This window comes from Cololabis saira, chromosome 19 (assembly GCF_033807715.1).
Source record: "Cololabis saira isolate AMF1-May2022 chromosome 19, fColSai1.1, whole genome shotgun sequence".
NCBI classification, from domain to species: Eukaryota; Metazoa; Chordata; class Actinopteri; order Beloniformes; family Belonidae; genus Cololabis; species Cololabis saira.
The window spans coordinates 37756505-37775042 of NC_084605.1; the positions used below are offsets into that span (position 1 = coordinate 37756505).

At 38.8% G+C, this 18538-nt stretch overlaps 1 protein-coding gene across 1 annotated transcript in view; it reads left to right on the forward strand.

Annotated features, from left to right (window-relative positions):
* Window positions 1–18538, forward strand: part of LOC133419131 (IgGFc-binding protein-like) — a 56220-nt gene continuing 37682 nt past the window's right edge. The window contains exons 1-6 of the mRNA XM_061708142.1: window positions 1–46; window positions 6179–6288; window positions 15800–16045; window positions 17000–17080; window positions 17326–17440; window positions 18004–18130. Of these exons, the coding sequence (XP_061564126.1) occupies window positions 1–46; window positions 6179–6288; window positions 15800–16045; window positions 17000–17080; window positions 17326–17440; window positions 18004–18130 (725 nt within the window). The remainder of the gene's footprint in view (window positions 47–6178; window positions 6289–15799; window positions 16046–16999; window positions 17081–17325; window positions 17441–18003; window positions 18131–18538) is intronic.

Here is an 18538-nt window from a genome sequence, read left to right on the forward strand (position 1 = left end):
ATGCTCCTTCCCCTGTTGTACTTGAGCTCGCTCGTGGCCCTGACAGGTAAGTCAGACACTCGCCTACTGCTGGAGACAGAAATATTCAACACTTCCCTTCAGTAAAAGTCCTACAAGTCCTCCGTTAAAGCAACTATTCTTACATTGAGAAAGTTAACTTCTGCTAAAGTTTGTCAGCATCCCACAGTAAATGTAGCTACTTCATATATTATGCTTCTTCAAGTAAACTGGACTGGTCAAAGCTGAACAGAGATGATATGGCTGCATACTTCCTATTAACAGATAGTCTTTTAAATAATATTGCATTGCCTAAAGAGACCCTAATGTGCACAGATGAACTGTAACAATGTGCAACATGCTGACAAACTCTGTGCAATGTATGACGATGTTGTGAAATGTCTCAGTGCCTCCAGGGAAACCTTTTGTAAAAGTAAATGTAAGGTACGTAACATCAGACCTGGGTGGAATGAGTTTGTGGCTGAGCAGTACGCTGAGGCAAGGACGGCTTTTAGACTCTGGTCAGAGGCAGGTAGGCCTAGACAGGGGGAATTGTTAGATATCAAAAAACGCACCAATGCTAGATTTAAGTATGCACTCCGTTTTATTAAGAAAAATGAAAACACAATGAGGGCAGACTCACTTGCCAGAAAGCTACAGAATAACAGCCTTACTGACTTCTGGAAAGAGGTTAAAGTCATGAATAACAACAAAACTCCTCTACCGTCTGTGATTGAAGGTGTTAGTAGCCCAGAAAAAATAGCTGAGCTATGGCGTGAGCATTACTGTAACCTTTTTAATTGTGTTAAAAGTAACGTAGTTAGTATCAATCATGAACATACTGGTCTCTTTGCAGATGTGATAGTTAGGGCAGCAGATGTCTATGATGCCACTAACATGTTGGATAACAACAAAGCCTGTGGCATGGACTGCATTACTGCAGAACATTTAAAATATGCCAGCTTTAAGCTCTTTCCTTTGCTTTCCATGTGCTTTACTGCTTGTCTGGTTCATGGGGTCCTGCCCAATTCTATCATGTCTGTAGAGTTAGTGCCTGTGCTTAAAGACAAGGCTGGTAAGCTCAGTAGTATTGATAATTATCGTCCTATTGCATTGGCCAGCATCTTGTCTGAAGTACTGGAGAGAATACTTTTAACAAAGTTAGAGCTGTATGTTCTTACTTCTGACAACCAGTTTGGATTTAAAAGAAAACATGGAACTGACCTCTGTATTTATGCTCTTGGGCCGCGTTCAGACTGCAGGCAAATCTGATTCATATCTGATTCCTTCTCATATCCGATTTTCAGGGCTGACTGTCCACACTGTTTTTAGCAAGTGTCCAAATAGGATCTGGCTCTGTTCAGACTGGGCCACATCACTGACTGATCTGACGGGTTGCCGTAGCAACGACGTCGGAGCGGAGGCGTCACCCAGCGCGTGTATTGTGTGAAGTCATGTATTTTTTTTATATATAAAAAAATCCCCAAATATCTGTAGCGTTTCTGATTGGGTCGGCACTGCGCGTCATTTTTAGACACAACAATGAACGCATACGGCAAAAGTTGTGTCTCGGCGGAGGGACCCGGCGTCCCAGCAAAATGAGAAACAGAGAAAAGTGTTCAGAACAAAACCACCAGCAAACTAACAAACCAACCAACAAAGCTCAGAGTTAACAAAACGAACCCGCAATGAACAACTGGCAGCTCCGCTCTTTAACCTCCTGATGAGCTGACGGGCTGCAGGTTCAGGCTCACAGCGCGACTGAAGGCTGATTTATGGTTCCGCGTTACACCAACGCAGAGCCTACGGCAGGGATATTCAATTGGCGGCCCGCGGGCCACATGCGGCCCGCCAGGAGCTTTTATGTGGCCCCTGGTCATATTTCAAAAAAGGGGTTGTTTGTTGAAAAAAAAAAAAATAAATAAATATTTCAGATTTTTTGCCAGTGTTGCACAGTGTTAATGTTTGTCACATTATTATTAACCTCCGTTGTACAGAGGACTTGTTTACATCATTAGGCTTCTAGGATTGGCCTGACCTTTTTTTCATTTGAATAAGTGAGGACTTTGCATTTCAGATGAACTTCTAAGCCTCCTATAATTTCATGTGATTGTTTTGTTTTGCTGATATAATGCACAGATGTGTCATTAATAAAGGTTAATATTTTAATATTTTAATATTAAATTTTAATGGTTAATATTTTAGTTGCTTATTTATAACATCAAACTGACTACTATGGACTGAAATGCTTGTGCCCAATGCTTAATATAATATTCAAATAAGGAAATCTTGGTGGAAAGTGGTGCTTTGTCATTATGGCGTGTTTTATTAAAAGTAGGTCAATATCAACTTCATTAAGTTTGCACAATGCATGGTTTCAAAATGAACTTGCATTTAAAATAATATTTCTTTATTTGAATATTATATTTAACATTCACAATGACTAAATCTGGAGACAATTAATACATAATTCATATGTAAACTAGATATATTCAAATGTATAATACAAATGTATTATATATACATAAGTCTTCGTCTTTGAGTGCAAAATACCTTTTGAAAACCCCCATATTTTCAAATTGTGCGGCCCTCTCCATACAGTCCTTTTGCAGATGTGGCCCCCGGCCCAATCTAGTTGAATACCCCTGGCCTACGGCGTAGGGGACGCGGCGACCCGCACCTACGTGGAAATGCGGTCTTTTTTCTGCTATTAAAACATGATTTGTAATGTGAATTTGCAACACTTAAACTACAAATAATAGTTTTTGACGTGACATCAGAGATTGTACATGCTCTCTGTGAAAGGATGAGTAGCTCCACAACTGGAAATGGGCGGGTGGTTTGGAGCGTCTGGGACAGTCATATCCGATCTGAGTGTTTGGATGTTCAGACTGACACGCATCTGCCCAAATGCGATAATGATCAGATATGAAACTACCTCCCGGAGGTGGTTTCCATCTGGTTTGCAAAAATCATATCTCATGCGGTTTGGGACTGTTCAGACTTCAAAAGAGTCATCCAGTTTCAATCTGGATGGGCTAAAAATCGGATATTGGCTGGCAGTCTGAACGCGGCCTTAAAGAGATTGTATTTAAGTACACAAGCCTGAACACATCTGTATTTTTATGTTTTATTGATGCGTCAAAGGCATTTGATCGTATTAATCATGAAAAATTATTTGTTGAATTGTTAGATAGAGGTGTTCCTAAATTCTTGGTGAGAATTTTAGTGTTTTGGTATGCCCATCAAAGGTTTGGGGCCAATGTGGTATCTGCTCCATTCTGTGTTAGTAACGGAGTGCGGCAAGGAGGAATTTTGTCTCCTTTTTTATTTAATGTTTATATGGATGAATTAACAAATCAATTGGACTGGTTAAAAACTGGTTGTCTTGTGGGTAACACTATTGTTAATCATCTTATGTACGCGGACGACTTGGTACTGCTTTGTCCGTATAGTGCTGGGCTGCAGCAGATGTTGAAGGTGCTCTCAGTATAGCCTTGATCATGATGTAAAGTATAACGCTAAGAAAAGCCACATAATGATAGTTAGAAATGCTGGGGACAGGAAATCAACTTTTCCCACTTTTTATTTGGCAGACAGCCCCCTTGATGTATGTGAGGAAATTAAATATCTAGGTCATGTCATTTCTGATGACTGGACGGATGACAAAGACCTGTATCGACAGCGCTGTAACATTTATTCTCAAGCTAACATGCTTATCAGGAAGTTTTATATGTGTTCTGACTCTGTGAAGTGTTCCCTGTTTCTAACCTTTGTTTAAATTGGAAACAACATATTGATACTGTATGCATGAAATCTATGAAGATGCTTGGTATTTTGAGAAAAGTTTGTCCTTTTGTTCTTCCTTCCTCTCATTTAACTCTCTATTATAGTTTAATCTTCCCTCATCTTAATTACTGCAACATTGTTTGGGCTTCGACACATTCAACATATATCAATAAATTATTGATAAGTCAAAAAAGGTTTCTCAGAATGATATCACACGCAAACAGATATGAGCGTCTGCTCCCCTTTTCATTAAATATTCATTATTATCAGTCAATAAAATTAAAATTTTTAAAACATGTTTATTTATGTTCAAATTTAAAAATTATATGCAAGATCTTCCTTCTTCTTTTCATAATTTCTTTTGTGTTAATTCCGATATTCATTCTTATGCCACAAGGCAAAAAGATGATTTTAATTTAACGTTTTGTAGAACACGGAAACATCAATCTTTCATCACTTGTGGAATTCACTCAATAAATCTCTTAAATCATCACCATCCTTGCCAATATTCAAAAAACATTTAAAGAACTTTCTTATTGTTTCATCTTTGTAATGTTCATTATTTGATCTGAGCATTTTCTTGTGTTTTTTTGTTTTTTTTTACTCCCCCTTGTGTAGCTTTGTTTTGTGTTTTATTCATATATGGAAAGGATTCTATATAATCCACCAGGCTTCTTCCTTTCCTTGCATGTTATTTCATTGTTTTTCATTTTTTGTTCATATTTGTCTTATATTGCTAAATAAATAAACTAAACTAAACCAAACCTACATCACAACGTTATATACAGGCGCGCAGGAAGACGTTTTTGCCAGGGGGTGCATGAAGAACAGCTGACAGTGCGCACAAGCTTTACCAAAACATAGCGAACCAACCATCTACAGTAAAAAAGGAACATGACTATAACTATTATCATAGTCATAAAAAAGTCTGATAACACGAAGACATGGACGCACCAGGAGCCATAGGTGTTTTAGATGACAATGTTTATTTTAAAACTCCAACAAGTAGATAGCTCCATCCAGTTCATGTTTTTATAGTAAAACTATAAAAAATAAACAACATATTATACTAGCACAAATTACATTAAATGCCTGCACGGTGACAGGAGTCACATAAACCAGCGCATATAGGCCCAAACCTAACACATCAATGAGTGCGTTATAAAACCATGAAAGAAGTCACAAACCACATCAAATGACACCTGCCTGAGGGGCGGAAGGGCGCAACTTAGTCATAAACTATAAGCAGTCATCGTATACTGGCACAGAGCAACAATTAATGCGTAAAACCACGATCGAGAACAGGATAAACATTAGGAATGGGTGATATTTTACCGTTCACGATGTACCGTCAAAAGAATTCCCCACGGTAAGAATTTATCATCTTGCGGTAAAAATGATAAATTCCTGTTGATGATGTTTTTGTGTAAAGCTGATTTATGGAAGGAAGGAAGGAAGGAAGGAAGGAAGGAAGGAAGGAAGGAAGGAAGGAAGGAAGGAAGGAAGGAAGGAAGGAAGGAAGGAAGGAAGGAAGGAAGGAAGGAAGGAAGGAAGGAAGGAAAGAAACATGGCGGATCTGAGTCATTACAGTTTGTTTTTATTAATTCAATTTAATTGGTCTAGTTTAGTAGTATTTAGTATTTTGTATATACAAGCAATAGCTTGTATGTATTATAAATGTACATTTTGTATTTTTGTATTTCTTTTTTATACGTTTTATATTGTATTGTGTTTTATATGGACCTGTGTCTGTTGATATTATCTATCATTGGTCCAGCATTCTTAAAAGAGCCGGATGTGACTGTTGCAGCCAGATGTTTCTGATGTAGATGCGTCAAGCATCTGGAGCCACTAGGGGGCGATACAGATACAAGACCAACCCCTATGCGCAGTTTTGGAGAAGAAATAAAATGCGATGTTCATTTCATGATATTTGAGCATTAAAATCTTTCACTGTGGAGATCTTAAACTTTTACTCAGATATATTACATCTGTCTTGTGATGCAAGAAGTTTTCTTTCAATTAATGTTAATAAAAATAGGAAAATCTGAGTTTTTGTATTAAATAGATATTCAGGGTTTGTTCAACATTTGCAAAGTTATGGCAATACATTTTAGTTTTCAAATGTACAAGTTTTTCACAAGAATTTTCAAACATTTTAAAAAACATTTTTATTGTAAAAGACTTCCTGCAGTTCCACTTCATCTAACATCAACAGATTAAACGTGAAGGTTTACTCTGTTAGCTTGAGTTTGAACGTTATTTCCTCACGTTTAACTTGTTTCCATCTCATCCATCTGCCTGTCCTCGGATCATCTCGGCTTTGTTTCTGCAGCTTGACTTGTCGTCCTCAGACCCAGACCACTTCCTGTTTGTGTCTCCATCTCTGCAGGTGCCGAGGCGGAGAGGCCAGATGCTTCTGACACTTTTCCTCTGCCACATACGTACGACATCAGCTCATGTCCCATCAACTACTATGGTGTGGTCTACGACACTCTCTACGTGAGTAGGATGAAGATGATCTTGGCAATCCTCCACCTGCTGGTGTCCAGATTTAACAAGCAGATAACAGTGGGAATGTAAAGATTGTAACTGTTGCTAAGGAAACTAGTTCAAGGTACATCAGAACAATAAAAGTAGTTGTAGCACTTGTACTTAGGAAACTGCAAAAGAGTATAGGCTACTAAGACCTGGCTTCTCAGGAGCAAGAAAGAATATGGTTATACTAAAAACTGACAATTTTATTACCGTAACAAAATATATATATTATCACAATTACAGTGACTGGAAAAATATAACCCAAAATAAAATAGAGCTCTTTTCTTCAAAGATAAAATAAAATAAAGAACAATTCCGTTCTAACACTTGTTCAGTTCTTATTGTACTGGTAAGTGTTCTTTTGTGGTTTCTTGTGCTGTTCTGTGACTGCGTTTCCATGCATCAATAACACTTTTAAAACCAGAATATTGGCAATAACCCGAATTTGCACGGCCATGTAAACACCAATAACCCCTTTGAATAACCAGAATTTGCTCATATTCCGGTTTATAAAAACCCCAATATGAGCCCTGGATTACTCCTTTTAAAACCTGAATATTGGGTCATGTAAACACCAAACAGAATATCCCCATCAAACGGAACAGGAATTAGTTTTCTGCACATGCTCTGTTCACAAGGAATCCTGGTCTTTTGAGTCCAGGAAGTTCTTCTAAACACGGAGAAACCAAGACCAGGAGGAGACTAATCACTTCATAAATGTAATGAAGGATATGAACATTTCTGCATTTGTAGACGGTAGAAAGTACCGGGATAGAAGATTTACAAGAAGGTGAGAGAAAAGTTGCGCGAAACAGCATTTGTTTTGAATTTGGATACAGGAAGAAGAAGCAGAAATGACGGGAATTGCGTCATGATGTTCTCCGTGTGTCGCTGGTTTGATCCAGATATCCTTAATGATTAATTACCATGTAAAAGGAATATTCCCAATGTTTCAGTAACCGGAATATTAGCAATAACCCAAATTTTGACTGCATGCAAACGTAGTCAATACGTTTACATATATCCCAAATATATCCCGATATTTACAGATATCTCGAATGATTAATTTCCATGTAAACAGGGATAACCCTGTTAGCTCACGCATGGAAACTGAATATTCCGAATGTTTCAGTAATCGGAATATTAGCAATAACCCGAATTTTGACTGCATGTAAACGTAGTCAATGTAAGCGATTCGCTCAGCAAAACTGCACCATACAGCACGCTCTCCTGCACACTTTATCGTGTCTTCTATGCTTTTTCTTTATAATTCCCCCTGTACTCATTACTCCTTACTGTTCACATGCATGGACACTCTCCTCTTTCTTTTTCCCGCCTGCTTGTTAATCACATGGTACGCCAGCGGATGAAGGTCCTATGGCAGGGGTCACCAACCTTCCTGAAACGGAGAGCTACTTCAAGGGCACTGAGTAAAGCAAAGGGCTACCACTTTGATAAAACCTTCTGAAATAAGAAAGTTACACAGTTTACCTTTAATTTAACATTATTATTAATGAAGACACTAATCGTTAATGATTCATCAAAAATAATTATTCAGAATGATTAAACAAGGTAGGAAACAATATATTAATTAATTAATTAAAATTGAATTAATATTTAATTTTATTATTTACTTTCCAAGAGTTTCATTTTCAAATGATCACTTCCACAACATTTTGCAGGAAAGTTTTTTTAATTTTCACAAGCCACTAACAGTTTTGATCAAATCATGAACTCTGAACCATGTTTGTACAAATGATCAATAATGTAAGATTTAACAAAAATGGACTCCTTTTAAAATAAATCTTATCACATTTGTACTAATCACTACATTTGCAGCCATTAAAACAAATGATCATGTCTGTTACACTTAGTAACACATCTGTAACAGTTTTTCAATATTTTAATGTATCTTTGCCATGGCACTGACATGTTGCCACCAACAACATCTGGCATTTGTTTCTTTGTCTGTTAGTGGGAAACCTGGCATTGCATGCTCTTCACCAGTGTACTGTAATCTGGGACATAAGTTAACACTGCAACTCTGAGTGACTTGCAGATGTGCATCAGTGAGGCGTGTTCTGTGTTTGTTTTTAATGAAGTTCATGTCAGAAAAGGCTGATTCACACAGATATGTTGAACCAAACATGCTGGCAACCTTCATGGCTGCTGTGCATACACCACTGTACTTTTCAGTGTCTACAAGGCACTAGAAGTTTGGTGCAGCCTGGTGGGCTTTGAGATGGAGGTCATTTTGCAATGTTACAATTTCAATCTCCACCTGTCCAACATCAGTTGAATGTTGCACTTACCGGTAGTTGCTCAGCAATGCATGTCGTATCCACTTGCATGAATGGATTGGAAATGAATGACACACATGGCTCGAGCTGATCAAAGTCACAAAAAACCTGTTCTCAAACTCTTGCCCGAGTCTGTTTATGACTTGAGAGTAATTTTCTGCAGCTTTATCAAAAGTCTCAGATGCAGAAGCATTGTCTTTCAGCACTGACTGCACAGAAGGAAAGTGCAGCGCTTTTTTCCTCTGTAAATGCATGGAGAAAATGCTCATCTTAGCTTTAAATGCTTTGACAGAACTTATCATGTCAGCAACAGTCTTATCTTTGCCCTGCTGCTCACAGTTCAAAAGGTTTAGTTTCCCAGTGATGTCAGTTAAAAATGCAAGGTCAAGTATCAGCTCAGTGTCCTCCAGCAGGGACGTGTCTTCACCTTTGGACTGCATGAACTCTTTGATTTCACCCAGGGGCGGAGCAGGGGTCCCAGCCTAGGGGGGGCGAAGCATTCTAGATGGGCCCTTGTGGCCTAAACATCTCCGTTAAAACATAATCGCTTAAAAAATGCCACAGATCAGCCCTCTGACACACAACCACAGCGGCAGCACACGGTCAGAACCATCACATGAGGTTTCAGCACCATGGATTTACCAGTCATTATGTCAAACCTAATTATAAACCTAATGCAGACTTATAGATATAAGTATCAAACTGGAGATAAAAATCAAATGACATCCAGTGATGTCTATGAAAGCCCATTTCCGCCAGTAAAAGAAAAAAATAAGATGAAATCTTAAAAATAAAGCCTTAAAAATAAAAATATCCCCACGGTAAGTCATAATTATGACATAAAAAGTCATAAATTCAACTTTCTATCTCATACTTTCGACTTTTTATATAACACTTTCGACTTTTTATCTCATACTTTTGACTTTCTATCTCATAATTTCGACTTTCTATCTCATAATTTCGACTTTTTATCTCATAATTATGACTTATCGTGGGGATATTTTTATTTTTAAGGCTAAGTTTTCATCTTAGCCATAGATGTCGGATTAGCCGAGTAACACAATTCAGACACACGTGTTCAACCTACACGACAACAGTTTACAACAACGACATGTATTTAACACAATGACCGAGCGACACGGCGGTCAAACAGCAACAAACAATAGATAGCCAATTGATAGCCAATCAACTAAAAATAGCCAATCAACTAAAAATAAACAAAGAAAAAACAACCATAACATCCATTAAGGACCAGTCAGGGGAAGTTACACATGATCCCTGTTTAATAAATTCAGCCTTTAGAGACTTTTACTATAAATTATACTCGTCACAAATTGAACCATCTGATCAATCCATTAATGAGTTTCTTGGAGACATTAATCTGCCGAAGTTACATCAGGAACAGGTTACGAATTTAGACTCACCGCTCTCAATAGGAGAACTCCATGAAGCTCTTCAACATATGCCCAATAATAAAGCTCCGGGCCCAGATGGTTTCCCAGCTGAATTTTATAAGGAATTCTGGAGCATATTAGCACCAACATTTTATAAAATGATTCTAAATGCTAGGGAGAATAAAAGCTTACCCTTAAATATGAACTCTGCTAATATTAGTCTTTTATTAAAACCGGATAAAGATCCCTTGCTCCCATCGAGCTACCGCCCAATTTCATTGATAAATGTAGACCTTCAAATAATTAGCAAGGCCCTTACTGAACGTCTGAAAAGAGTCACCCCTTCTATTATACATCCGGATCAAACAGGCTTCATTAAAGGTAGACATTCCTCTACTAATATTCGCAGATTATTAAAATATTATAGACTATTCGAGTATCAATAAACAGGAGACTACTATTATATCCTTAGACGCGGAAAAAGCATTTGATAAGGTAAATTGGAAGTTTCTATTGGCAACTTTGCATAAATTTGGATTTGGCGAATCTTTCATTGACTGGATAAAAATATTATACAGCTCTCCCAAGGCACGTGTAAGGACAAATGATCAAATCTCTACAAGTTTTACCTTGCAAAGAGGCACCAGACAGGGTTGCCCTCTCTCTCCCTCATTATTTGCAATATTTATTGAACCTTTAGCAGCAGCTATTAGACAAAATCAAAATATTAAAGGTATACAATGCAAAATATTAGAGCAAAAAATAAGTCTTTATGCGGATGACGTACTCCTCTTCCTCCAGAACTCACGATCTTCACTATCACAGACAATCGCACTTATAGAGGGATTTTCATCTCTGTCTGATTATTCTATTAATTGGTCTTAATCCACTGTTTTGTGTGTTAACTGCAATTTTAGGAATATAACCAATACTCAATTACAATCAGGGAACATTAGATATTTAGGCATAAACATCTCCCCTAGGCTGTCAGAGTTAATAAAATTAATCATGTTCAGCTTATAAAGAAAATAGAAGATGATCTTTCCAGATGGAGCTCTCTCCCCATCTCGCTCATGGGTAGAATAGCCACCATTAAAATGATGGTTTTACCAAAAGTAAATTATTTTTTCTCAATGATACCATGCAAACCCCCTCTTTCCTGGTTTAAATCGTTGGACTCATATGTTTCAAAATTTTTGTGGAAAAATAAAACTCCACGTATTAGTTTAAAGACATTGCAAAAATCCAAAGAATATGGAGGTTTAGAATTACCTAATTTTCAGTATTACTTCATAGCCAATAAATTACAGTATATTGTAAAATGGTCAAAAGATCATCCTTTAGATAGTCAATGGCTGGACTCAGAGCAAGTGTTTTGTAATGAACTAGAAATCTCAGAGTTACCATTCATTAGTCAAAGTATCAAACATCATCAATGTTTCAAAAGCATTAATATTAGCACAACTTTATCAGCTTGGTGGGAATTTCTTAAAGTAGCTCCCCCTCCTTCCCCCCCTACACGATTCATACGCACATAGGCGAAAGGGCGGGGGGGTCCGGGTCGTGGGGGGCATTGTCCCGCGTGGCCCGGCACTCCCCGCCTCACGGTTTTAACAGCAAAATAGACACTGCACATTCAACACTTAATAAATACATTTGACAAGGACACGTAGTTCGGGAGGGGGGAGTCGGTGTCAAATCGATACTTGGCCCTCCCCCTCCCTGTTTTTATGGCATTAATCACATGCACTCAACACCAGGGGCGGGAGGGGGTCCCACATCACCCGCGTTCCCTCACCGGCGTGGGATAGGTGGGTCGGGATACCCGGGCCTGGCGGGGCTCGCCGTGCAGCCTGGGGCGCCTTCTGGCGGTGCTGGACCCCCCCAGGGAGGGGGAAACGGTGCGTGATTGTGTGACTGTGTCGGTGAGAATGCGGTGTGGAAGGGTCCTGCAATGGAGGATTTGAGCCTCCATTGGCAGGACAACAAAACTTAATAATTTATCAATATTATATTATACAAAGATGGTTATTATTATTAGTATTATTAGTATTATTCTCTTTTTATTAAAGAGAGCATTAATTTTGTCATATTGAAAAATGTGTCAAAAGCTATTGACAATGTAATGGAATGCATAACTGTAGAATTATCTATGTGTAAAGGGAGAAATACTGTAATATCCTGTCTGTATAGAGCCCCGGATTCAAAGTTAGAATTATTCAGTGATAGTGTGACAGAACTACTCTCTCTGACAAAGCATAAAAATGTTTTCATTTGTGGAGACTTTAATATCGATATCCTAAACCCAAACAACAACGCTGGGACAGATGACTTTCTAAATAGTATGTATGCGGCAGGTATGCATCCCTTAATTACAATGGCCAGCAGAATTACCAAACATAGTGCCACACTAATTGACAATATATTTACAAATGTCTTAGAAGCAGATCCAGTGAGTGGACTATTGATATGCGATATCTCTGATCATCTACCAGTCTTTGCAATGTGTGAGTGGAATCATATTGTAAAGAGCGAGACGAAAAAAAGAAAGTTAGTTAGGATAAGAAATGAAAAGAATATGAACGCATTGGAGAGTCAGCTGTTGACACAGACATGGAGACATGTGCTCTCTGAAACAGAAACAAACAAAGCGTATGATGAATTCCTGAAGACTCTCACAGGACTGTACCATAAACATTGCTCTGCAAGGGAGATAACAGACAAAACAAAAAGAAAGCCACACCGTGGCTTACGAAATCACTTGTAAATGCATGTAGGAAAAAAAACCTTTTATATAAACAATTTCTCAGAGACAGAACAGAAATAGCTGAATCCAAATATAAAAAATATAGAAATAAGATAAATAGTGCACTAAGAAAGCAAAAAAAGGATTACTATGAAAAACTACTATCAGATAACAAGAATCATAACAAGAAACTCTGGAGTATAGTGAATTCAATATCAGGTCGGAAACCAAAGGTCACACTCCCAGACCACCTTATTATAAATAATGAGACGGTGTCTGACGGGAACTTGATTGTGGATCAATTCAATAAATTCTTTGTAAATGTTGGCCCACAGCTGGCCAAGGACATCCCTGAATCACCATTGCGCTGGGACCATTTTGACTCTGATAAGAATACAATCACTAAAAATTCATGTCTGTTACTTGAACCAGTCACTGAAGCAGAAGTTGTAAATGCCCTCACACAGTGCAAATCTAAATCTTCAGTAGATGTAGACGAAATTGACATGAGACTGTTGAAGGCGGTACAAAAAGGAATTATAACACCACTCACGCACATATGTAACTTATCCTTCAAAACCGGTGTATTTCCAGACAAGATGAAAATAGCAAAGGTATTACCATTGTATAAAAGTGGTGATATAAATATGACTACAAACTATCGCCCGATCTCCTTATTGCCGCAGTGTTCAAAGATTTTAGAAAAACTCTATAATAGCAGATTGGAAAAGTTCATGACTGAACACAACATCCTGTGTGATAGCCAATACGGGTTCAGAAAGCAACATTCGACAGCACTTGCCCTCACAGAGTCCTTAGAACTGATTAAAGATGCGCTTGACCACAAATTATATATAGTAGGCATCTTTATTGACCTCAAAAAAGCTTTTGACACTATAAATCACGATATTTTGATTGAAAAATTATATGATTACGGTATCAGAGATACAGCTTTAAGATGGATCAAAAGCTATCTATCTGGTAGAGTCCAATATGTCCAGATGGGAACAAATACGTCTACATGCCTGGATGTCGTCTGTGGGGTCCCACAGGGGTCAGTCTTAGGCCCTAAGCTATTTACTCTATATATCAATGACATAATCAAAACATCTGATGTATTAAAACTTATTTTATTTGCTGATGATACAAATATTTTCTGCTCAGGAAACGACTTGAATATACTGGAAAAAGCGATTAACAGAGAAATGACAAAACTAAATACATGGTTTAATATAAATAAATTATCACTAAATCTGGCAAAGACCAAATTCATGTTATTTGGGAGAAATAATGTAAAGAAAAGCATAAACTTGCAAGTTAATGGATACAATATAGAAAGAGTGAGGGAACATAAGGTTCTGGGTATATTAGTGGATGACCTCTTGACATGGCGACCACATGTAAAAATAATTCAAAATAAGATGGCAAGGAGTGTGTCTATTCTGTGGAAATTGCAGAAATCTCTCAATTTAAACTCGCTTAAGACCATATATTCGGCACTAATAGTCCCACATATGAGGTACTGTGTAGAAAATTGGGGTTTCACTTACAAGGGCATTACAGAACCAATATTTAAATTGCAAAAAAAAGCGCTTCGCATCATTCATTCTGTCCCAGCCAGGGCACATACGAACGAACTGTTCATAAAGACGAAATATCTAAAACTGAGAGAGATACTTCATTTTCAGATGCTACAAACAATTTACAAAGCAACACAGGCGGCATTACCAGTAAATGTTCAGAAATTGTTCACTCTTAGTCTATGTATCTTACTGAATTCTGTTGTTGATGTGATCATGAATCTTACATAGAACGGGGCGGGACTTTGATAAGCGTCAGCTTCTCCCGTACCCTTTTCGTCATGTGCTGAGTATGCAATGTATAATGTTCTGGAGATGAAATGTGTCTATATAAACATGCCGAAATAAAAAAAAAAAAAAAAAAAAAAAAATACTGAGGTTTGCACCTGTTATCAATTGCGCACGCAATCTTAGTTGATCACCCGCAAAACACACAACAACAGCACGCGCAAACTTTTTCAGTGCACACGCAATTTAGTACTCTTTATTTAAGATCTTAGTAAATCGGGCCCATAGTGTCTCCAGCGTGTCCTGGGTCTTCCCCGGGTCTGCCCCAGCACATGCTGGGTCCCGGTCCGATGAAGCCAACAGGACAACATCATCTGAAAAAAGCAGGAACCGGTGACAAAGGGCAGCCCTGCCGGAGTCCAACATGCACCGGGAACAAGTTTGACCTACTGCCGGCAATGCGAACCAAACTCCTGCTCCGATCATACAGAGACCGGACAGCCCTTAGAAGACCTGGACCCCCCCCGCAATTATCATCATGTTTGAAAGTAAATCTCTGACCTGCAGGACTGTTCAGTTTTTTGTGCAGCAGACATGGATCCAATTAGTCTCTGCAGGAAACATTCAGGCCCCGTTTGCACGTAGCAAAATCTGTGGTGTTTTCATGCGTTTTTTGGCCGTTAGTTTAGACGAAAAAGTCACCAAAAACCATCATTTCTGAAAACTCTGGCCAAAGTGGAGATTTGCAAAAACTCCATCTTCACGTTTGCTTGTAAACAGAGGGAAACATTTAGGCTTCAGAACGTCACATTATGCGACAGAAACGTCACCAGCGTCATGTGTGCGACCTGTGTTTAGAATTTGTTTGGCCACCGTCAATATTTTCTTGTGTTTTACCTGTTTTATATTCTAAAGTCACACTTAAAAGTAACTCCACTTCTCTGTCACTCCAAACCAAAGACTCTGGTTCATCTTGGAAGTAACTGGAAGTTACTTGTGTCATTTGTTGATGTTTTTTTCATCATGACTTTATCTTCTCGTTACACTGCCCCCTGTAGGTTTGGCTGCTCATAGCACCTTAACAGATATTTATGCAGGTTCCTGGAAATGATGGTATTTTTCAAAACGTAGAGGGGGAAATATCCTTTTTTGCAAATACTCGGCTATGTGTAAACGTGGCCTAATACGAAACTTCTTGATTTTATTTGTGTCTTTGATTTTCAACAGGTGAGCACGGCAAATGGCTTAGTTTATTTCAACTTCAACGGCTACTACAAACTACAAACTACAAAAATGTTACCACGAAGCTTCTACGACCGTATGGATGCTACTTACGGACCTGGAAATGTTACTTTTCAAATTTCACCACGCGATGTTGCTATTGAGAACAAAGTACGGAACACAATACCCACTCTGGAAGGAAATATGAGCTGCTCTGTGCAAACGAGTTATGTGTCCGAAAATGGTGCTTTGGTAAGTATTGTTGTTTGGTTAAAACTTTTATCACACTTATTTATCCTTGTACTGTCTTCGTGTCAAAATGACCTAATTCTCCTTCCCTTCCTTCCTTCCTTCCTTCCTTCCTTCCTTCCTTCCTTCCTTCCTTCCTTCCTTCCTTCCTTCCTTCCTTCCTTCCTTCCTTCCTTCCTTCCTTCCTTCCTTCCTTCCTTCCTCCTGCTCTCTCCTTCCTTCTTCCCTTCCTCTTTTCTCCCTTCCTCTTTTCTCCCTTCCTTCCTTCTTTTCTTTCTTTCTTTCTTTCTTTCTTTCTTTCTTTCTTTCTTTCTTTCTTTCTTTCTTTCTTTCTTTCTTTCTTTCTTTCTTTCTTTCTTTCTTTCTTTCTTTCTTTCTTTCTTTCTTTCTTTCTTTCTTTCTTTCTTTCTTTCTTCCTTCCTTCCTTCCTTCCTTCCTTCCTTCCTTCCTTCCTTCCTCCTGCTCTCTCCCTCCTTCTTCCCTTCCTCTTTTCTCCCTTCCTCTTTTCTCCCTTCCTTCCTTTCTTTCTTTCTTTCTTTCTTTCTTTCTTTCTTTCTTTCTTTCTTTCTTTCTTTCTTTCTTTCTTTCTTTCTTTCTTTCTTTCTTTCTTTCTTTCTTTCTTTCTTTCTTTCTCTTCCTTCCTTCCTTCCTTCCTTCCTTCCTTCCTTCCTTCCTTCCTTCCTTCCTTCCTTCCTTCCTTCCTTCCTTCCTTCCTTCCTTCCTTCCTTCCTTCCTTCCTTCTTTGTTTCCTTCTTTTCATTCTTCCTTCCTTCCTTCCTTCCTTCCTTCCTTCCTTCCTTCCTTCCTTCCTTCCTTCCTTCCTTCCTTCCTTCCTTCCTTCCTTCCTTCCTTCCCTTCCTCCTTCCTCCTTCCTTGACCCGAAGACAGCACAAGGGTTAAATATTTTTAGTTTCCACTGTTTAATATTTAATCAAACTCTCTCTTCACTCGTTTCAGATAACTTTGTTTCTTGTGCAATACGGAACCCGAACAGTTCTGGGAATTCAGACCAATTCCACCAACTTGCGTTCTTATTATGTGAGTTGTGTGAATAAACAGTTTCACAGTCTTTTAAATGATGCAATGAAGAACATGTGAATCTTTAGGTCTAATCGAAAGTTGACGCAGATTTATTTGGTGTTCTTTCCACTGCAGTTAACAGGAGATCATAACAAATTACTTTCTGAATGAAATTCAAACTTTTGTCTCTTCTCATCTCCATTTGTCTCAAATCTGTTGATTCAGATGGTTGTGATTAATTGATTGTGTTTGTTCCCGTTTAGTACATTGCTCCTTATGTTAACGGAGAAGCTGAGATTAGTATATCCGTTAGTGGAGGCTCCGACATGAATTTCAAAGTCAACTTCATGGACATCAGTGGATGCAGAACCGAAGCAGGTTGGTAAACGTTGGCTCAAAATAACATGTAAGGGTTCCGTGAGTCAGATATTTAATATTGTTGGTTAGTTTGTGTTTTTATCCAGAGAGCCTTTTGAAATGAATGTCACGGCTCAGACAGGACAGAGAACCCAAATGCACAACACCAGGCAGGATCAGAGTCCAAGAGGCTTTAATCTTAGTCAAAGGCAGGCAGGGGTCAAACCGGGTAGTCAGGCAGATCAGGCAAACAAAACCAAAACGGCAGGCAAAAATCCATAAACCAGGAATCAGGCAGGGTCACAGGCAGGGTCACAGGCAGAAACAGAACAGGACATGAAGGCTGGAAAGTGAGGCATCTACAACTCGACAAACTGGCAACTGGTATGAGGAAATGGGCCGGTATATGAAAGGGAAACTGATGAGGGAAACCATGTGTGGAGCTGGGCCAGGGGAGCACAGGTGAAGAGAATGAGGCTGATGAGGGTGGCAGGATCCAGACGACAGGAGAGTCAGTAACACGGTAAAAAAGACCATGAAACTGTGACCATGACAATGAATGCAAACATCCTTTTTCTCCTCAGGTGATTTTATCAGCCCTGGAGGGGAAGAGGACGATGATGAAACCTGTGTCACTTACTCTTGCAGTTCTGACAGCGTCTTGAAGGTTGAAGGTTGTGCTGAAAATCAACATTGTGATGGTGATGGCACGTAAGTAATCTGACTGTGAACTAAAATCAAATCTTATTCAGCAGAGATTGAGTGAGCGTCATAATCTCTTTAGAAGACACGATTGTGCTTAGCTCTTCCAAATTTTTGTCATTATTATTGGGCCTGTCCAGCCTGTCCTAACTGCATGCGAGCGTCCGACTATCGCGTCGCACTGCGTGGCATCGGACGCTCTCTGTCCACACTGAAAGCATTATGGGCCCCCACTTTATTTTGATTGACAGCTGAAACTCACTTTTTAAGGCTGATTTATGGTTCCGCGTAAAATCGACATTACGCGATTTTACGCGGAACCATAAATCAGTGGAACCACAAATCAGCCTTTATTCACCGCACTACCCGCCCGTGCTCCTGAAAGAAACTCCTAAAATAACTCCTAAAAGAGTAAAG